Below are 23,040 nucleotides of genomic sequence, written 5' to 3'. Positions count from 1 at the left end.
CAAAGCGATGAGCCTACTTAGCAATACTATTGATTTTGGCAAATAAAATAAAATTACAATTACTAAATAAAACTGAGAAAAATGAGGGCTAACATACTTTCTAAGGTGGAAGACAGTAAACTGTTATGTGCATGGTCACTAGTAAGTTTTATTAATCATTACTTAATATATGTTATTGGGACTTTCTATTTTGCAACATAAAGGAAACAAAGAACGTAAATAAAGCACTTGACATTCAAGTCACTCTTATTCTAGAAAGAATTTTAATTCATTCCACTTAAAAAATAACAGTATCCTCACACCCCCATAATAAGCACACTAACCACATATTCACATACAGAAAACTAACATACATTCAATTGTTTACAAGATATATCGTCATATAATCCATTTAATTCATTTACATTCAAATGAAGTATACGAACTTATTTAATTACATATAGTTTTAACTTTTGTATTTCATCCCTTTTAAAGCAACCAAGATAATATAATAACTATTTTCTACGAATCAGTTCATATAGGATGATTTCAGGTTAGAAGCTACTTTTGAAGAATTATAATAGCTCTATTTGTATAATAAGGGCCCAGTAGTTCTGAACATAAGCCTGGGGCTATAGCTTAGTGCTTTATGTCATGTCACATCCAATTCCTGACTTTTATTTAGCAGGCTGCACTGTTTGATTTGTAAATAATTTCAAATGTTTCACACAATTATCTGTGCATAAAGGGGAAAAAGCACCAAGGATAGTGATTTCTTCTTTTTGTAAAAATATTAGATGAAATTTCAACAGTGATCTCCAAATCTCATCATTTGTAAATGACATTTACTTACTACAAATGCTCAATCTTCGAGTTTTCTTGGTGAAATCAACAAATACATTGAACATAAGAATGGAAACACAGCAAACATATCAAAGATGGCACTTAGTAACAGCAGAATTCAGCTTAACATCAACAACTCCCATTTTTTATCTGAGTCCATAGGTCTCAAGAAAAACTCTGAAAATTAAGTATAAGATTCATAAACTTATCAGTTACACCTCATGAAAAAAAAAAACTTTAAAAATGCCTTTTTTGCTAATACAGAAAAAAAAGTTTTTCCTGATGAACCAAGTACCCTTTATGGTAAAGAAATGTATAAAGAAAATATTTTTCTATGAATGAATTTGCAAATTTATGTGTATAAAGGTATAATTCTCCCACCTGTATTTGTAATATTTTAAATAATTTACAATACAAAATTCAAAGCACAAATTGAAAAAATAATTCATGTTCTATATTCTCCAGTTAATAAATATTGCAGCATATGGTATAGTAACAACAACGAAAAAAAATTCTAATGTAAATGGTCAACGAGATCTCTTTGGAAATGCACTTTAACAAAAGTCATCATGTGACCTTGCCTGTCCAATCCTACTGAATGCGATCTTGTGGAGATGTAAGGATGTAGAGTCACCCGACCAGAGTGCACTTTGGTACCAGGCAGCCGGATTTTTGTGTCCTTTGTCTCTGCCATAGGCACATGGTAATCATCACAGTGACAACAGCAGCAGTTGTCATGGACTTTGTCACACACAGAAAGCTGACAGACATTATTTTGAGCATTTCTAGATCCCACCAAAGCTCTTCATTGGAATAAAAACGGAGGGTCCTCTGGCTTTGGAGGTGTTTAAAGCAAATAGACAGGTATATAGAGTAAAGTCTGCTAGCGCATGGATAACTGGTTTTGGACAGCTTCATAAAGGCTTCTTACAACAAGTTCCTTTCTAAGTACAGGAACTTTCAATTCTGTAGCGACTTCATCTTTTCTTCCCAGTGCTTTTCTTGTGTTCATGCCCTTCAGTTTTGCCAATCAAGCTCTTCTTCCGAGTTGAGGTATGAGAAGCAACTGCTGGAGATGGTCCGCTGACTGCTGCACCCACAGAAGAAAGAGACAGTGAGATACACAAGTCATGAAGGATTAAAATAATGCTGGTGGGGATGGGCTATTTTACTATAACTGTAAAAAAAATTATAAGCTTTCAATACAATACTTTTAAGTTTTTAGAACTCAATACAAATATAGAAAAGTGAAGCAAAAGACTATGTTCACAAGGCCAACTTTTTAGTTCACTCTATACTGTTCATGCCAAACAATCAAATTCTTCATTGCAAGTACAATCCATTCTGCTAATCTCGTTACACTGTGGTCAAGCTTTTTCCCGTTAGCTCCAGATACAGAAATCCAACTGCCCCATTAGAACTGTCTCTACTTATATCTGATAGGAATATAAAGCATGCTTAGCACTGAATATCATTTCCCTAAGGGTACCATATTTCCTACACCTTTCATCTCATTGCAGTGCAAGGCTGCAGAACTGGGAGGCAGAACTGTGTCTGCACCGACATCAAAGCCAGGGCCAGTCACAGAGCTACCCTGAGAGCAGTCAGAGTTCTACTCTACAGGCTGAGGCTTGTCAGGCTGACATTTGTTCATATGACAAGCACTCAGCCACAGACAAGAAGAACTCCTATAACAACAGTGTATAAAGACAGCAGAAAGTGGCAGAATTAGGTAGTTACTACAGAAGAATCAACATGTTTTAGTTTGAGAACTGGTCTCAATATCCATCCCATAACTTGGTTAGAACTCCAGCACAAAGGCTATTCTTACTAGCACGAGGAAGCAGATGACAAGTATTGGGACAACTACAGCTGACAGGAAGGAAGAGACTTTAATTCACACATGAACTATGAGTAATCTATTGCAGCCACAGAAAGCCTCAGGTAGGGCAGGCTACAAGAAAAGAACTGAATTTGTGAGCTGTCAGTCACCTCCAGGGACATAATTGTACAATCTGAGTTCAGCAAATTTAACTATTTACTTTTAAAATAAAACAGTATTTTTTGGAGAAATATAACTGAAATACCAGAATCCAAAGTTTCTATAACATGTCATTTATAATGTCTATGATAAAACTAATGTTACTTAATATACTAAGATTAATGTATGGTATCATAAATATTTAACATAACAGGAAACATGAAAATATCTTTTTTAAAAAAGAGAAAAATGACACAGACTAATCAGGAAATGAATATCTTAAAAAACAATTTTTAGAGCAGCAACTTCATGCTCAGTGGTGAAATAAATCCTTATGCAAATTAAACCTTATAACAAATAACAAATAAAACCTTGTAAAGTCTTGAAAGAAAACCTAAGATCAAATAGGATGTTCCAAATTAAAGCATAAAAATAAAATAACTGAAATAAAAACTGGTTGGATTTAACAGCAAATTGAGGCAAAAAAGGAAACAGCAATGAGGATTACACCAAAAATACAGAGAAAGGAAGAATAAAGACGAAGAGCAGAGGCAGACAGAATCAGAGTGCTGAAAGACACACACACACACACACACACATACACACACACACAGAGAGACACACAGACACACACACACACAGACACACACACACACACACACACACAGAGACACACACACACAGGCACACACAGAACGAGAACACTGGCACAGGCAGAGAAAATGGAAAGTGTTAACTAGCACGCCTTAGAGAAATAGTGGGAACCAGAAATCAGTGGGCTGTCAAGGAAAAGATCAATTCTATCCAAAACTGGATAGCAAAATTACCTTGCAAGGATAGGCAAAGACATTTTTCTGTTGTAATAAAAAGACGATGTTGCCAAAAGACCCAAAGTGTAAGAAATGATAAAAAGTTTTATGCTTAAGGAAACGACTGAGAAATACAGACTTCAACGATGGAATGACACACATCAGAGACCGGCAAATGTGGAGAAATATAGAGCGTTATCTCCCCGCCCTGCTTCGTTTCTTTACAATAAACTACTAGTTAAGGGAACTATCACAGCATTGTACTCTATTGTTTATACTGCAAGTGGAGTTTACACATACACATAGATAACCACGTAGAAAGGACAGACAAAATAAAAGGTAAAAGAAAAATTGAAGGAAGCTGCAACCTTTCTATGTATTAACTGATACGCAATTAACTCCAAGTAGACCATGAAATGCTAAGAATATGTATTTAGAGAAAGCAATAAAGGAATAATGCAAAAAAAATACAACAAAAAGCAACACCCATATTTAAGTGAAATTCTACAGATTACTGAATCAATTCAAAATAAAGCAGAAAACAATAAAAATAAGTATAAGGCAAATTAGTATATAAGGAACAGCAACGTGTTCTGCAGTCCCAAGAGCAACCGAACCCTTTGGCCCCCTGATTACTGGCTAGGCTGACGGACACCAACCACACCTCCTCTGCTGTTTTGTTTTTTTTTTTTTTTTTTATTGCCATGGACATAAAAACAGTACTAATTTCTTAGTAAAAGGAACTATACAAATGTCAGTTTTGTATTGTATATTAAACACATCAAAATGATATTGACGACAACTGTGCAGTGTTGGACACGAGCTTTATGGCCCTTATCTGACCGCAGAAGATTCAAATCTATTTAAAACACCACCTAATTCATAAGGCAAGAGTACCAGGGAACCTGTTCATCTGGCAGAAATGGAAGTTAGCTATAGCAAAGCGACAATAAAAGAAACTACCATTCGGTGAATGTTTACAGTGTAGTCAAGCGCTTCACACGTGTGTATTCATTCTGACAATTCCATAAAGGAATCATTATCCAGATTTTCTTAGTGGAGACTAAGGATTAGTGTCAGGCAGGTCACATAACTAACAAGTATATCCTTCTTACTCCAAACCACAAATTCATACTAAAAAGAAAACCTAAAAATATTACAAACTTGAAAATAATCTTGACATTTCTGTCATGCGCTTTTATTATGAAACCACAGAATGAACAGGTTTGCAGTACCCATCTGGGATAGGGAAGAGGCAGAAAGATCATCACACTAGAGAAGCAGAGTTAGCGGGCAGAGGGAAATAAGAAGATGGAGAACGTCGTTGGCAGTCATGGTAGAAGGATTCAGCATACAATCACATTAGCAAGCACTTAAAACAAAAATGCTGGCAAAAGCATTCAATGTGGGCGTCACATCACCAGACTACAAATGGAAGATAAAAAGCACCAGGCAACATTTTGTTTTTTAAACATAAAATGATGCCTTAGGCCCAAGAGATAGGGGAGGAAGACATGAGAGCAAAAGAGAAAAGGAAGATTACATAGATAAAAACACATATAAATGACATGTGCAAAAGATTTTGAAGTCGGCATAACTACTGGGAAGGCAGCAGGAAACGCTATGATTTTTACAGCATTAGGAAAAGGCACTGCTGCCGCTGTTACTGCTGTGTGGCATCCAGAGTTCAAATGCATCTCTAACCTGCTTTGCTGCTTGCTTTAGTGCTCTTTAAGGTGGCCGGGGGTGTGGGGAGGATCTTTGCAGGTGTATACGTATTTAAGGAAATTTTTCTTCTCACTCCTGGGCTGGATCGTGAGGCCATAGAGGCTGAAAAGAAATAAACAAAATATAGTAACCAAGTCTATCCTAACACTACAAAACCACTTTTTACTCTCATTTTTACAATCTTGGGAGTTGAATCCAGAGATTCATACACGCTCCGGAAGTACTATAACACTAAGCCATATATCCCTAGCCTTCTTTCTACTTTTATTTTGAGATAGACAAAGACACTCAGTCAGGCTGACTCTCTACTCACTCTGCTGCCCAGGCTGACCTTGAAATTGTAATTCTCCTGCCAGAGTCTCCTGAGAGGGTAGGATTACAGGCCTGTGCCACAAAATCCAACTACAAAAATTCTAATAATATGGTTTAGTGGGTAAAAATATGTCCAATAAGTAATAAATAAAGGTATATAATAGAAAAGACAAGGTTTCCAGTCAATTCAGCCAAGTCAGCTTTCTAATAAAAAGGCAGTTTTCTCAGAGTCTTAACTTAAATAAATGTTTATACCGCAAATACATATTTCAACAGTATATGAGATTCAGATTATTTCATAACTGGCACATTTTATTTAGTAGTCCAAAAGAATTGGGGTGGGGTGTAACAAAGGCTTTAGTACTGTCTAAAAACTGACTAGTTGATTGTCCTTAACAATATCTGCTAGGATTTTCCCTTTGACAGGAAACTTTCCCCAAAGACCATGTTAAATATAAAACGTATCAAAGCAGTTCTGCTGGATGAAAAGTCACAGAAAATAAGGTGCTCTAAACATTCAGCTTCCTTCTTAGTCATGGATTTTCAATGGTCCTTGGGAATCTAGGTTATGGCTTAATGATCTACACTGCTGCCCTCCCCCGCCAATGTCTATCCACTCTTTTAGACTACATTATGTGACACACCTTTTCATCTAGTTCTCTTAAGCTAACAACATGAAATTTTAAAAAAGCTGAAAGACTTGAGGTAAAATTTTATGATAAAGAGAAGAGCTCATCAGAACAAACAGGACAGGAATCTAAAATCACCTCATTAATGTCATAATAATTTACTCTAATGAACTGGATTCACTAACCATAAAAAAATGAAGCCATCACAAAATAAGAGTACTATGGAATAAACCCTAGGATTATCTTTCTCTAGCTATTACATGACATTTTTCCTAAGAACAAAGAGACATCATTCCTGTATGACTTCCCAGTCATGAACTGCAAACTTTCTAAAATTAAATAGCATCAACAGATGCCTGAAGACCTTTTCACTTAGGAGACTCATTCTATATTCTATAATTGAAGAGTTGAAAACCTCAGCCTGGGGGGGGCAATGAAGCATGAAGTTTAAGGGGAAAATAGTACACTATTATAGAGCCTATTTGAATTATCTATTCTGGGGGTCTTTGATGGAGTGGAAGACAGATAGTTATAGTTTTACTTAGTTATGCTAAAAGATGAATTAGATATGAAATTTTAGACTCACAAAGAAATACTGTAACTGTAATTCTTGCTTTAGACAGAAAAGGGGAGATAAATGAAATTCCCCTCTGTATGCTATAAATATGTTTTATTACCACTGGTTAATAAAGAAGCTGCTTTGGCCTATGGCAGAGCAGAATAGACCTAGGCAGGAAAACTAAACTGAATGCAAGGAGAAAGAAGCGGACTCAGGTAGATGTCATATAGTTGCCTAAGGAGAAAGATGCCAGAACCTTACTTGTAGGTCATAGCCTCGTGGCGATACACAGATTAATAAAAATGGATTAATTTAAGATGCAAGGGCTAGCTAGAAATACTCTTCAGCTGTTGGCCAAACAATGCAGTAATTAATATAATTTCTGTGTGATTATTCCAGTCTGGGTGGCTAGGAAACCAGCGTGCAGTCTCCTTTTACAGGGAACAGCACCGTGTATTTTATTAAATTATAGATAACAAAAATGAGACTATGTTTATTTTCTTGACTCATTCTTATTTATAATTTACTTCCTTTGGAGTTTATGGATGCTTAGAATTGGACAATTCATATAGAAGATCTGAAATTAAAGCCTGCTTTCCAAAGGCAGTTCCAAAGTGAAATAGTTTAGAAACATCCTCATTACCACTACTGATTGACAGCTGGCCTATACTACCGGAAGCAGAAGAAATGGCAAAGGGTATAATCACTTTGAAGGATGGAGGAACATCATTAGGACATATTAAGCTGTGAACAATAGTCCTCAAATATACACTGTGATGGTCCAGGAGTGGGAAGAGACAGTAAGACTGGAAAGTGCTATTAATTCTAAGAGCTTCAATGTCCATCATTTTATGCTCAGGCAAAAAATATTTACAGCATGTTAGAAAAGATGATAATATGCAGATAGTTTGTGGTTTTCTAAGATGTAACTAGAATAGTTCTCTCCTCAAATTAATGCTTTCCAAACTGGAAATTTCAACATTCTGAGGGATGCTGTGAGCTAAAAATGGCAAGTGCTACCTGATGTTCAATCTTTGTCCTAATAACAAAACATGCGGCAGAAAACCTGGGTTGTTTATAAAATTTGAACCTTCTCTAGGTCCAGGGAGAACACAGTCAATTCCAAACTTACATAGCGAGGAACTCTCTTAATCCACACGAATGCCTTCTTCACGCTGTTTTTAATTTTTTAGGCAGCATTTCTCTGTAACTTTGGTGCCTACCCTGGAACTAGCTCTTATGGACCAGGCTGGTTTCGAACTCACAGAGATGGTCTCCATCTGCCTCCCAAGTGTTGGGACTAAAGGCGTGTGCTACCATGGCTTGGCTCGGACCATTCTTTTTTAAAGAAATACAGTTTAAAAGCCTTTTGTTCTAATTGGGTATCTCTGATGAAACACCTCTCTAAAGCTGAACGTGGGGGCACAACAATTACAACCTCAGGTTCTGGGAGGCTGAGCACAGAGGATAACTGAATTTACAGAGAACCAGACTCTACAGAGAAACCCTGTCTCAAAAAAATGAAACAAAACAACAGCTACAATTAAATGTCTCAACTATTTCGCAAATGTGAGTCCATGTGAACTGTTCTGTAAATCACAGAGGAATGTGAGCTCTCCAGCACGCATAATTAAAAAAGTTAAAAAGGTGCTAATTCTATGACATTGTTTACTTTTTGTGAGAAAAAAAGATTTGGGTATAGAATCAAGAAAAACAGTCTACTACCCATGTGTAATACAAAGGAATTACTAATATTATTCCTTTACCTATGTCTCTCTTAAAATTCTATCACAATTATCATTGAATTTGCATTGCTAAAATTTGGGTTATATGCAAATAATACCTATTGTCCAATAATAAAATATAGCAAAGGTAAATTCCATACACATTTCAGGGACCTTGCGTAGAACTTCAGTTGATGGAGAAGCAACGGAAGCCAAAAAGTCATCCACTTGCTTTAAAAACAGGGCATTGTGAAGAGTCTCCAGAGGGCAGATAGACGGTACCATGGAATACAGCTCAAAGCCTAAAGGAGAAGAAATAAAGAATGGAACAGTAAAATTGGCTATTTCAAAACTCAATCATTAGAAAGCAAGGCAACTTACTTAGAACTGGCAAGTTCAGGTTTTTACATGCAAACACACAAGATTTTTCAAGTCATGACACCAGATGCTATGCAACATGGAACCAAAACAAGATATGACCATGATCACTTTAAATGTAATCAGACAGTACAGCATGCACACAATCCTCCAATGTCACAAAAACCTAAGTACAAGAAGGAGAAAACCTGGGATGTGGGGGAGATAAATGTTCACTTTTTAATCTTTCAATGTCAGATCTATTTAACAGATGAACAAGTTGATGCTATATTTCCCTTAGACCAAGATGTTACAGTACCTTGATAATATATACTTCAACAATTAAATAATAAAAAAGGGAAATTCAGACACAAATTTCAGGAGTTAATTAGGTAGCTAATTGTGAAGCACAAATTATAATTTTTCTCTAAGGCCATTAACACCCTAATGTGGTCCTTGGGCAACACTTCCTCAATTAGGCTAGACTTAAAATTCTTAAACAATCCTTTACTGAATGGCAATAATTTCATTATTTAAAATCCCTGGTTGAGCAAAGTTAGACCAAGTAAAAAGCAAATAAACTGCAAATATATTCATGTTTAAACATTGCACAGGCATACAAGATTTTCATGATGAATCATGCAGCAATATGTTAATATAATCAATAACACAAAAGCACTTATACACACAAATTACTTTCCTAAAACCAAAAAACTAGTTCCTCATTTTAATGATAAAATTATCTATTTAAACTTTATTTAACTGAATGGCTTTAAAAGCTACTGTCATATACTCTTAAAATAACAAGTGTTTCCCAAAATTCAAGTTGTCTTCTCGAAGAATATCCAACACTCAAATTTACATAAAAATAGGTTATTGTTAGTTAAAAAATAAGTCATCAAACTGCTAATTAGACTCTTCTCCATAGACATATGCTCATTATGCGATTACATGCTATTGGAGTTCTTTAAAATTTGGGAGGAACTCAAGAATTGCTGGAATTCTCAGTTGGAACAGGGGAACGTTTTAAAAAGGGAATTGAATATTGTTATGACAATAACCAAAGGATTAATAAAATTAATGCTAGATTTCAAGGTGCAAACCAAAGCATGACAGACCGTTTCATGTAATGTTAAACAAACACAACAAAAGCAACGACAAAATGCCACAGGAGCAGCTAAAGCACCTCACTCAGTTCCCACTGAGGAACGAAGCTTTACAACTCCCTTTCTTCTTAAGTACAAGTGGTTCATGCAAATAAGCACAAATCCTTTCTTTGCAGTTCTCTAGACAATATGCTTTTCTCCTTTCTCAGGGTGCTCAGCCGTCTTTTGTGATAGCTCCTTTCATTTGCCTGCTGAATTTCAAAACAGCAAAGGATGTCTGATCAAATTGCTCTAGACTACACTCTTGCCATTTGTCTCAAACAGCTCTTAATGTACAATGAAAGGGTTAGTGCAGCAGTCTCCAAAGCCACCCTGCTGACATGTTTGGAAGCTTCGAAAACATACCACTGGAGCCTAGAAATTCCACAGAGGAAGCAGAGCAGCACCTGCTGAGGGATAGGGATTCTGCACAGAGGCCCAGAAAATAAGGTAAACACTGTCAGAAGACTCTTGTGCACCATGTTCCTTAGCTAAAGATGGAGGGAGGGAAGTCCAGGATGTGGGTTATAGACAGAAATAACATGAAAGTCATGGGGAAAAAAAAGTGAAAAGGTCACATGACAATTCACAGGACAGATAAGAACAGCATTAGAGAAGAAGAAATATCGAAAACACCCCAAAGCCAAAGAATACTTCTAGAATCGAAAGGAATACAGTTCTATGCAGTAAGCTGCATAATGTAGACAAGCCACATTTAAAAGAAAAAGCCTAAACCAAAGGAATACAAAATTACTCTTATTTTCTATTAAATTTAAGTACTATTTTTACCTTTAGTTAAACATAGAACTTTGCCAGAAAACCCAGAGCTTGCTGTGAAAACAAAGGCACTCATACAAAAGAGGATAGCTCCTGCAGTGATTTCTGAGACGCTTTTCTTCTAGGAGGTATCTAAGCATAGGCTACCTTTAGAAATTGCAACTGTATCAAAGCAGATTTTTTTTTCTCCAAAAAGTAACATTTAAACAGCTACAATGAAACAAAGCATATTAAGCTATTTGGTTAAATTTTCACTTGAGGATGAGGTCTTCTTAACTTAGTCAAAGAAGTATTAGCCAGCTGTTATGTGGAAGTGTTGTTAAAAGGTCCAAATGGAGATCATAGCCGTGTGTCGATTCTTAGGCTTCATAAAAGTCCGTTTTTGAAAGACTTATTTGCAGTTTAAAAAAAACAAAGTTCCAGGGATAAAAGTAACTTCACTACAAATGAAAGCAAAGTCTATGCGGGATTTGAAAACCAACAGAAAGCCAGGTATGATGTCTTTTGTCTGTAATCCAAGCTCTCGGGAGGGTTGACGCAAGATGACTGACTGCAAGGTTGAAGTCAAGCTGGTTTACACAGTGAGCTCTATGCTAGCCTGACTACAATATCAGGCTCCACCTCAAGCAAAACAAAACATTCCCAAAACACATCCAATCAGTAACTATTCCCCCTGGCTCAAGGTCAAGCTCTTAGCAAAAACCTATAATGCCACAACTCAATTTATAACAGAAGTCATGGACACGTGCCTATCCAGCGTCACTATAATGGAACCTGATTCTTTTAACTTTAGTTTTTTTTCGATCAGGAATTCTCCAAATGTTCAGGAAAAGCAAAGGCACCAAAAGGAGAAGATGACTGGATAACAGTAAACCATAGGTTATCAAGGACAGGTTGATCCTGGAACGTCTCCGGAGCCGTCCACACTTCATCAAGTTCTGTTCAGACAGAGAGACAGCCAGCCGTCTGCTGCAGTGTCCCTTGCAGCAGCTGGCTCCCAAGACCTTTACAGAGACATATCTCACTGGGCTCTTTGACTTGACATGGGTTGCTTTGGATTTTGTTGAATAACTCAATATAACAATGTGATCAGAAAAATAATTAGAAAAAAATGTTAAGAATTAAGAAGAAATTTAGGAATAGTAATTGTATTTTTTTAAAATTATATAAACTGATCACTTAAGAAATTAGAATTTCCAGGTGTTAATTCGGAATTAAGGCTCATCATTACTGTGGCCATTGAACAATTTCATGAATGATGCTCAATTATTGTGGAAATCACAGCAGAAAAGGGAAGAAGACAGTATCAGTGGTTTGGTAAATAAGTTGGGATTGTATGCCAACTGAAATGAAAGACGGATAAATACATGATACTGTGTATCCCACATTTTAAAATAAAAGAAAAAATTAAAAAGGGATGAAGCGGGGAGTATCTTTTAAAATAAAAAGCAAACGTACCATTGGTTGGGTGTCGAGCAAATGAGATAGAAAACCTTTTAACAGCAGACCCGCGTGTGGCGTCTGAGAAAGAGAAAAACAGGTCCCTGAAGTTCACAGCTGCCAAAAGAAGAACACTTAAAACAGAGGGGACGACAAACATGTGAGGACGTCAGAGCGGGGTGACATGCAGAGGGAAGAATGAGAAAGCCGAAGACTGGTTAAAAGCAGTAAACTGGCGTGATGGCACAGGCAAAATGCTGAATGAAATACACAAAAGAAAGAAAAGCAAGATGACCTGGCAATTCCAGTAAATCCATGTTTTACTATTTGTACAGATAAGAGCAAACGTTTTAAACAATGCTGATCCTACAAGAGCTGAAAACATCCCTCCTATCACAAGGGACAAATTTTCATGAGTCTCAAAGACATTCTGAATATCAGAATGTTAAAACTGAAGTCATATTAACAAAGAACTTAAAAATAGCCCATTCTATTTATTTTCATAAAAATGATGGCCAATATATTTTCTATCACAAATAGACATTCTATTGTAGTCTATGCTTAATAGTTTGTTCATATTAATAAATAAAATGAGTGTTAGTGGCAGATAAAAGCTTAAATGTTAAGGGAAATTTGTTCTTCATAATCTAGGTTCTCATTCAGCTAAAATAATAATGAAGTTATAAAATTTTCTATTTTAACAGACCACCTATTGTGCATGTAGTCTAAATCCGTTACTGACTACCAAAACCTAGACCCCAATGTAGACCTCAAGACAGTCTTGTGGGAATAAGTAGCTAGGGCTCCACTGCAGTCTGTGGCCTTAGACTTGTTTTGGAGAAACACTGCTCATGAGTGTGTGCATGGGTGTAGGTGTAAATCTGTGTGTGCATGTGTGCACATACCATCTATGCAGCCAGAAGAGGTCAGCTTTTTACGATGAGTACGAGCATAATCCTGTAGGTTAGGTGCACTTGAAGAACCCCCGAGCACTGAGGTGCTAAACAGGCCCGCACAGTGAGACCCTGATGGGAGTTAGAGAAGATACATACAACAACGGGTGTTCTTCCATTCACATTGGGAATGCATGCAGCATGCAATCAACATGGCTCTTACCAACGCACAGGCAGCCTTTGGCAGTGCCTTGGACAGATTCGCAATAAGCTTGTAATAGTCTAGTGATACCTATTTGAATTCAGTGCTTCTAAAGGCCACGATTATTCATCACACACACAATTGGAGTAATTTAGTACTGGGTAAAATGCCTTCTTTGAAAAATAATATGCCAACATGATAATCAAACATATATATGCTAAAAGTACTAAAAAATACCACCATGAAAATTAATTTCAGAACAGAATACTCTGATCACAAATATGTGAGAGGAGGTTTTATATATCATATATATTATATATATGATGCATATATAGCTGAGCAAAAATTAGGTCACATTAAGTACTTTTTAATATATACCTGAAAATGATAATTTTCCCCAATGCCCCTGAATTATGAATTATCATACTTTCTTACGGAAAAAGAATATTTATTAATGAAAATAGTCAAAAGTTATTCTTTTTCAGTGACTTAACATAGTAAGCTTTTATTAAAGGCCTCCAAAAAATATGCCATCAATAAATAAAACACAGTCAGTATAAATCAATCCTTTATTTGTAGCAAGTCTTCCCACTTAAAAATGTTCACCACTAAGAAAAGTATAATTTCTGTAAAATATATAATATGATCACTCAATGAAAGAGAGCAATGTATGATCACATAAAGATTCCACAGGAAGACCAAACGCTCAGGATAGCTCGAGGTGGTAAACTAAAAAAAGATCTCAGGTCTATAGGCACCAACACAGCTCGGATTCTACAGACTTTAACACATTATGCTAACTAATTATATTTTGGGTCAAGCATATTTAGACAGTCAGGTACAGAAGATAATACGCCATTGCTTCCCTCTATCCGCAATGAGCATGAGGTCAGTGGCTGAGAGAGGAGTTCGGCAGTGCTGCTCTGAATACTCCCGAGGAAGCGGATGTTTACAGTGCAGCCAAGGGCAGGGCTGCCTGTACGGGAGCTTCAATTCTAATAGTCTCCAAAGAGCTACTCCTGATGAGAACCAGCTCACCCAGAGAGGGTATTTAAAGGTCTTTTTATTTTATTTGCTTATTTTTCTTTTTATTTTTTTTTATTTGTACCTGAAACCATCATCTTTTGCTATATTCACTGGTAATCACCAGTTGATACTTTTGCACTTTCCTTTGGAATGTGTTCCAATTTCATTTTTAATTCATGTTAAGTTGGTGAATATTATTTCTAGAAAGTAAGGGCTCTCATGGCAGCATCCATTCACAGAACTTAACCCAGTGCCACCGCTCTGGGTAGGACTCACACAAACGTCAGGTAAACAAGAGACACTGCCCGCAAGTGTTTCCTCTGCCACATTTAAAACAGCTATATTATATTATTAGTTTGACATTTGTAGCTGGGTAGGGTGGGGCCTGTCTTTAATCCCAGCTACAGAGGCAGGTAGATTCTTGTAAATTTGAGGCAAGCCAACTATAAATAGCAAGTTCCAGGACAGCCAAGAATACATAGAGAGACTAATTCCAAAATAAATAAGTAAATAAAAGAGATTTAATTTTTTTTTTTTAATGCAGTGGTACCTTTTTCTCCTTACCTGACTACCGGGTTTGTTTCATGATACCAAGTATAGAAGAAGGAAGCACATACATGCTAGGCAACTACTTGGCCATTGACCTACAGCCCAGCCCTCTTATGACTACCAATCTCTGAAATAAGGTTTTCTTCATAAATTTAAGCATTAAAAGTCTCGTGTCTATAATCCCAACGGGTTTCCATATGTTCAAGGACAAGCAGGACTCTAGAAATCTTACAATAGCATCCCTCTCTCCAAAGAAAGGATGGGAAAAACAAACAACAAACAAAAACCCAACACTGGCACTTGGTCACCACAGAGCAGTCATTCAAAGGGTTAGACAGTAACTTCTCGTGGGAAGAAAATCATATCTTCCTTGTGAGTTCTATAATCCAACAATTATGAACTCCTGCACATTAAATACAAACTAAAGCATAGCATTTGGTCATGATTTTCTCACCGTAGAGTCCTATATGTGTGCCTAACAGGGAGTTTCAGGAGGGCACAGAGCACAGTCCCCTTCGCACCACATACCTACAGTAGGGCTCTGCTTCTGTTCCACAAGAGTTCGAGGTGTTCGAAGATAGTTGGCATTTTCAGAAACAACCTGCGTACAGCAAATGAAGAGTGAAATATGCCAACAAAATGAATTTAAAAATCCATTTTATATGCAGCCTGTTCCAGACAGACAAAGGTTAATAAGCTGTATGATAAATATTAGTAGAAATATTTAAAACATGAAAGATCATGCAAGCTCCCTTCTGAAGGGAGTCCAGTTTCATGAGGTCCTTGCAATGAAGTGGGGTGAAGCAGGCATTCCGAATGGAAGACGACAGATGAAAGCAAACGATCCACAGATTGATGGAATTTCACTTTGTCTTAAGAGAAGCCCATTGCCCACTGTTAAACAGCTCCTGTATTTAGAGGAAAACAACCACAAACCAGAGAGATGCCAGACAGATACTGTTGAAATCACCATACAATTTCTGAACCATGCATGGGCTTTATCAGAGTAACCTTTAAATAGTCAGCCTTAGTGGATACCATAATCCCTTTTCCTATAATCCAATGCATTACGTTTCCAAGAGGAAATAACTGAAATATTCAGAAGTCACGTGACGGCAGACCTTCCATTGTAAAATCAGTGTTTTAGTTCCAAATGTCATCAAAGAAAGTCCTTCTGACGTCACTTTCATAGGAATCACTTTTACAAATTCATACATGCCTGCTGTTATGCTTGGGAAACACACTGCATACTTCCTTTAAGTTATGTACTTCCAGATAAGGGAATCATAGAGACCAATCAATATCAGATATCTTCCACTAATTAAGACCAGGCCACAAAATTTTTGATGTTTTTAAAATTTTCACAATCACACAAATTCTAAATGGAATGAAGTGATAATGAGGGTATCAAATATTTTTACCATTCTTACCAAAATGGTATGAATTTTGTTTCTTGAAGTTTACAGGACAACTAAGGTCAAAGAAAGATTTCTTTCTTTTCTAAATCGTTTTTTATTAGCATGGCTAAAACTCCAGGAGAATTAGGATTTTTAAAACTCCTGTATATTTAAAAGTTTCCCAGCAAAATCACTAAATGCACGCAACCTAAGTGGTTTCCTTCCATCAAATGTTGCCCGATATTGGAAGTACTTCTAAGTGGACTGAACTTTAAGACAGAAGGATTTCCTCTATGTAAGCAAGGGATTAGATGTCCTCCGAAACAGCTGCTTGTTGCTCTGAATGCAGGAATGGAAAATGTTTAATGAAATAAAGTTTAAAAACCTGTTGCCATGAGCCAAAAATACTGGATGTGAAAGCCAATGATTTGGGGGAGACAGGGGAAGAGGTGATTTGTTCCCCTGATCTGCGTCTTCGACGCCCAGTACCCACACCACTGGTATAATGCAGCCAGGTACCAGTACCCTCTGGGCTAGACACACTCAGGGGGCTCTCTTCCTGGAAGTAAGAAAAAGGGCAAAAAAGAAAAAAAAAAAAAAGAAAAAAAAAAAAGCAGAGCATGCAAAGTTAGATACATTAGAGCCAAATGATCAGGAAGAAAAAAAAATACAGTTTATTTGCATTTGCTAATCAGTTTTTTCCCTCAAAGCCAAATTATTACTCGTCTGTGAGCCAAATATTTAAATCCCTAAGAAATTCTAGAATCAGCAAATAGCACCAACAACCATGGAAAAACCGCAAGCTATATTGTCTACTAGTTGCTCTTCTCCCTGAAAACTAAAATGTCAGTGCTGTTTTTGAATGGAAATATTTAAATATAAAAGGTATTTTGAATTATTTTAGATACTGGATATTAAAGAGATGTTGTGCTATTTCTAGTTGGACTTTTCCGGTCTACAGCACCAGGGGTAAAACGTATTCGATGTGTCACTTAGCAAAGGAAAGGAGTCGGCCACAACTGTACAATTCAGAGGGGCAGGATGGATAGAGATCTCAAGTTCTGCTGTCTATGCCTCTGTGGCCAGTCTTCCTGGGAGAGCCGGGAAGCTCAGGAGACCAAGCCTACGGCCGACTCCCTCACTTAGCACTGTCCAGCTCCGGACAGCTAGGACAGAGTAAGAGCTACACGTAGTAAATGAAGAGAACCGTGTTTCTCTCTGTGCCTTTTGGAAGAACATGCTTCTGACATCCATGGAGATAGAGGAGGCTGGAAAAAAGTCTTCAAGTTTTTAATTGAATAATTTATCTTATGAAAATAAGAGTTTGGCACAACATAGAAATAATCTCTTCAAAGTAACTATTTAAACATTCATAAGAAAATGTTTTAAAAATGTGTGCTGAGTTTTAAGAGTTAACCACAGCAGTAGTTTTATTGAAAGACTTATAAAAATATATATAAGTTGCAAAATGATGACACAATATATTTGCCATACTAGTGATATACAGATCTTTTGGAGGGCAGAGGAAAAGGTATAATTGTGAAATTTTAAAGAATTGGATTGATTGAAAATTGTTGGTTCATCAGTGTCAAAAGCACTGCCTTCACACAAATGGTGGTTTAAGTTCTACTAGTTTAGGTAATTTCTATTTTGGGGTGTTTTAATTATCAATCTTAATAGAGCATTAAAAATTTTTATCACTATATCATCAAGCTTTCAAATTCCTATGTATATTTCTGCCATCAGGCTAATAAAACCTACAGTGTTACTAGCATCAGGGATCATTTAAGCATCTCAAGGAATTCATACTTCCTTCTATCAAAAAACATTGCTGAAACATTCGGCTTTTAGCAAGTTATTTACTGAAGAATAGCTAAAGTGACAGAGGAAAACTGGATGAGCCAATTCAGCTCTTAATCAGCCTCAATCCCAGCTTCGGTCAGTGCTGCCAGGAGAGCCACACAAATCTCTAATCGTAACACTGATCTCTCGGATTTCCTTTGCTCATTTGTTTTGCAGGGTGTAAGCCAGACTGGCCTCAGCTTCATTAAGAAGTCAAGGGTGACTTTGAATTCCTGATCTTCCTGCCTTTACCTCCAGAATGCTATGACCATAGGTAGCTGCTACTAGGCCTGGTCGATTCGGTATGTTTTTAATAGCATCTCTTTTTTTATTATTTGTTTGAAAAATAGATAATGTTGATAATTAAAAATTTGTCATGGTTCCTAGCAGTAAAATTAAAGCTGTATTTTCTTTCCAGATTTAATTAATATGTAGTTAGCTTCCCCTAAACAAAGCACTCTTCATGGATACTCACTTCATTTGCAGGCACCTTCCTAGACCTTGGAAGTGGTGACTTCCGGTGTATATGAATTGGCTCTGATACCATGGGCTTAAACAATATTACAGCTCGATCGACTTCATCTCTTTTAGAAGTATGAGGTTCATCATCTTCAGGTTTAAGAGACCTTCTGCCTTCATTCTATGAGAAAAGAATACAAAGTCCTTAAAACTCAGATTAAAACAACTCTCCTGAGTCAGGTGTGATGCTACATCCCAGTAATCCCAGCACTCTGGAATCAAGAATTTGAGTCCACAGAGTAAGACCTCATTAACTCTCCCAAACAAACTCTGAACACCAATAAAATGCTTCTGAAAAATCTAACAACCAACTAGAATAGTTATTACATAAGAGTTTTTCCTCAAGTGAATTGATATTAATGTAATTCTTAGGACATCTTAGTATGCCAGGTACTGTGAGAGACAAGTAAGTTCCGTGGGGAGTTAAGCCTAAAATCATAACTATAGCCATAGAAAACCAAGTCTTTATCCAAAGTTCATCAAACCAGCAAACAGATAAATAATACAATCAAATGACAATGAAAAACGGACTACAAATTTTAAAAAAAAATTCTTGTAGTTAAAGCCTACAGTAAATACAGTGTGCTAAGAACGCTGATAAATGAGACACAGTCCCAGGTTGTAAGAATCTTACAGTATAGGAGACAGACAAGTTAAAAACTTATACTAGTATCTACCTGTAGTAGAAAGAGGAAACTAGGTCAGAGACATTCAGCAAAACACAGGTTGTAAAGCAGGAAGAACAAAAAAGCCAGGGGACTTCACCAAAAATCGTCATTAGGCGGCAATAATCAAGACTGTGATGTTGATAGAGACAGAAAGATCAAAGGAATAATAGTAAATTTAGGGTTAAAAATTAACTCACGAAAATAAGAATGTGTTCAGAATATCGGAAGTGGTAGTGCAGACAGCTGAAAAAAATTCTTCAGTGTATGATATTTAAGTAGTTATTTACACAGGAAAACAAGAAAAGTCCCTGGATTTCATATCACACATATCATATCAAAGAAAAAATTAATGTCATTAAAGAAATATGGAGAAAATACAATACCAAATTTAAAAAGAGCATCAGGAAAGATTAAAGAAAATTAATATAGCACAATCTGCCTAGGAAGTTAAGCTGCAACACAAAGGTACTATACTGAGGAAATATACATAGACATTACAGTTGAACATTACTGTGATACAATTACTACTCTAAAGCACTAACACTCTAAGTGTAAATAAATATTGACTATAAGGAACAATGACTGGAGTATATAGTAGATTAAAAAAATATGTAACAAACAGAATATAAAAAATGAGATAGAGAATTTTAAAAAATAAAGTATCTCAAGACATACAACATATTCTACTAAGTCATGTTATTAACCTCATGTTAACCATTAAAAAAATAATAGTGTAAAATAAAGATGTCCTATGTATGAAAATTCAAAGAAGGCCGTGATGGGGGAAGGAATAGAAAACACATAGAAGAAAGAAAAAAACAGTACGATAGTTTAATATTTCATAATAAATTGCAAATAAATCATATTTTATTTATTACAAGTTATAATTAAAGACTGTGAGACTAGATAAAAACAGAAGAATACACCACTTCTCAGTGATTTTTCATATTCCGAGTTCAATATTACATCATCATGTATTAGACTATAAGAAAATAACAGAAAAAAATTAAACAAACTACAAACCAATTAAGTCCCTTGTTGATTGAGATAATAAATGTTATTAGCTATACACTAAAATAAGAAATGAAAGCTATTAGTCACATTAGTAGAACCAAAACTGAGTGTCAGCTGAGAAGCAGGACTTATAGAAAGAAACAAAGAGAAGAGGTAGAGTTAAAATATAACAAAAGTCAGTTGTTAACTTGTAATATTATAACAAAGTAACAAAGCAAGTAGAGTTTAGCCCTAAATTGAAAAATAACTACTGATACAATTAGTGAACTCTAATTAGTGAACTAGAGAAGTACATAGAAATACTATACCTTAAACTGAGAGAGAAAAAAAAATTAAAATATATTGAAAAGTATAAGGAACACTTGGTCAGTCGTTTGGGATCCATGGTAAGTCCAATGTACATGTGAGCGAGGTTTCAGAAGAGGAGTAGACAGTGGGCACAAAGGGTAACTACTTAAAGAGACAATGACTACAACCAAGTGTTCTAAAAAAACCCAACAACTGGTATAAAATGCACTACTCAACAAGCAACACAGAAAAATCGATTAACTGCTTAAGATGAATGGAAGTCAGACAATGGAAGAATCTTGTAGACAAGAGGAAAGAGTTAAAAGACAAAAAAAGAAACAGGTAAGAGAAGAAAAACTACAAATACCATTCAAGCATATTGATCCTAAATATATCAATAATCACAGTAACAGTAAATGATTGTTTACAACAAATCAAAGAGCAAGATTATTAACCATACAGATATATGTCTGTATGTATGTATGTCACACACACAGAAGCAATACCAAAGTTAGTCAGTTACATTTGCATATGTATGTGTACACACATACATATGTCACAACAGTAATAAAAGGAGGCCATGAATTTGAAAGGAGATGGGGGACATGAGGGGTCTGGAGAGGAGATGTAAGGATTAAAGGGAAGGGGGAAGTGATGCAAGAAAAATTAAAAACAAAAAACAAACAAACAAACAAAAAAGTTGGGGGGTGGTGGCATAGGTCTTTAATCCCAGCACTTGGAAGGCAGAAGCAAGCCGATCTCTGTGTCTTTTAGGCCATCCTTGTCTACGGAGCTAGTTCCAGGACTGACAAAGCTACACAAAGAAGCCCTGTCTCCAAAAAAACAAAAAACAAAAAAGATAGGGTGTAGTGGCAGAGACTTTTAATCGGGCTGGCAGACATCTGTAAATTTGAGGCTTACCTGATCTCTACATAGAGTTCCAGGTCAGGTAGGGCAACATAATGAAGACTCTATCTCAAAGAGTTTAAAAACTACAGATTGAAAAAAAAATTGTTGCATAAAAGTCTGGTGTGGTCGATCGATAGAATAAACAGACCAATACTATATAAAAGATTTAGCTTTTAATAAAAAAGGGAAAACTTACACCAGAATCCGAACTGTCCGGAACGCTGGATCCAGGCCAGAGAAAGAGGGCGGGGAAATGCACCCGCCAGGTTTATAGGTAAACTTTTGCCTTAGGGCAACACGCCCCATGGACAGAATGTGATTGGCTGAACTCCCCTATCAAAAACCCTCCAAACTGTCAGGACAATCAACTATGTTGGTAAGATATTTTTGCACTCTAAGTAGCTAGAAGAACACTCAAACCAAAAAAGAATTTTTGAGGGATATAAATTATCTACATAACACGGCTAATCAGTTATGCCTGATTTACATTTAACACCTGTGTTGAACAAAGCATAAGAGAATATACAGTTAAACATATACGGCATTGAAAAAAATTAATCATGTATGGACAAGACAGGTCCCAAAACATTAAAGACAAAACACTCAAAACATTCTCTGACAACTCGCCTTTAAGCCAGTGGTTCCTAGGAAAGGCCCAGTACACTTTCAACATGGCTGGAATTATATCTTAAGTCTCAAGTCCAGAAACCAAGGAAAAAAGTAAGCTGGCGAATAAAATACATTCACATAATGCAGCTAACATGATAACTTAGTTAACAGTAAATTAACTCCATGTGAAATACGAGAAACAGAGAACTTCAAAAAAGATGGTCTGACTTTGGATCAACTTGAGTGGGACACAGGGCAAAGGAAATGGAAGCAGGATGGAAGGTACAAAAGCAGGTGAAGCTCAAGACACATAGATGTAAACAGAGCCGCTCAGAAATTGTTGGCTCCTGAAAAGATGAAGATGTCAGACCTTTCCAAGGATCATTAAACAAACAAGCATGGATATAAAGAATTACTGATAAAAAATAAGAAACATCATTACACATCTCACAGAAAATAAAAAGATAATCCAAGAATATCATTGACAACTATAGACCCTCAATTTGAAATTTTAAAGAAAACAGAAATATATATAACCTAACATGTATTAGACATGGATACTCTAAACTGTACATTAAATAAATTGATCAGATAATTGAAATATTCATAAATAATTTTAAGTTACACATGGTAGTTTCCTAAACAGTGAAATTTAATATTAAAAAAAAATCAGAACATAATCATGCCAGTTTTTGAAAACATGCTCCAGAAAGCACCTAGTCCCAAATACAGTAAGGCAGTAACAGAAGAACCCACTCTTAGTGCTCAGCACTGTGTTTAGGATGAAGTAGTCCTCAAGCAAAATATCAAAAAACTACATGTACTTACACATTCTAAACAA

At 36.2% G+C, this 23,040-nt stretch overlaps 1 protein-coding gene across 20 annotated transcripts in view; it reads right to left on the bottom strand.

Moving 5' to 3' along the window:
* Positions 1-244: 244 nt before the first annotated feature.
* Ppip5k2 (diphosphoinositol pentakisphosphate kinase 2) overlaps positions 245-23,040 on the bottom strand; it is a 59,099-nt gene continuing 36,303 nt past the window's right edge. For 2 of the 20 annotated variants that reach the window (XM_085696006.2, XM_087905960.1), the window contains exons 24-31: positions 18,668-18,832; positions 16,736-16,909; positions 15,482-15,554; positions 13,189-13,308; positions 12,302-12,400; positions 8,726-8,866; positions 5,317-5,442; positions 245-1,912 (exon numbers count right to left, since the gene is read on the bottom strand). In XM_085696006.2, the coding sequence (XP_085552132.2) occupies positions 1,800-1,912; positions 5,317-5,442; positions 8,726-8,866; positions 12,302-12,400; positions 13,189-13,308; positions 15,482-15,554; positions 16,736-16,909; positions 18,668-18,832 (1,011 nt within the window). In that variant the 3' untranslated portion in view covers positions 245-1,799. The remainder of the gene's footprint in view (positions 1,913-5,316; positions 5,443-8,725; positions 8,867-12,301; positions 12,401-13,188; positions 13,309-15,481; positions 15,555-16,735; positions 16,910-18,667; positions 18,833-23,040) is intronic. The other 18 variants (XM_087905963.1, XM_087905962.1, XM_087905969.1 and 15 more) reach the window with 13 other exon arrangements.

The sequence above is a fragment of the Myodes glareolus genome, chromosome 1 (genome assembly GCF_982192425.1).
Source record: "Myodes glareolus chromosome 1, mMyoGla1.1, whole genome shotgun sequence".
Lineage (NCBI taxonomy): Eukaryota > Metazoa > Chordata > Mammalia > Rodentia > Cricetidae > Myodes > Myodes glareolus.
This window is presented reverse-complemented; position numbering and strand designations above follow the sequence as displayed.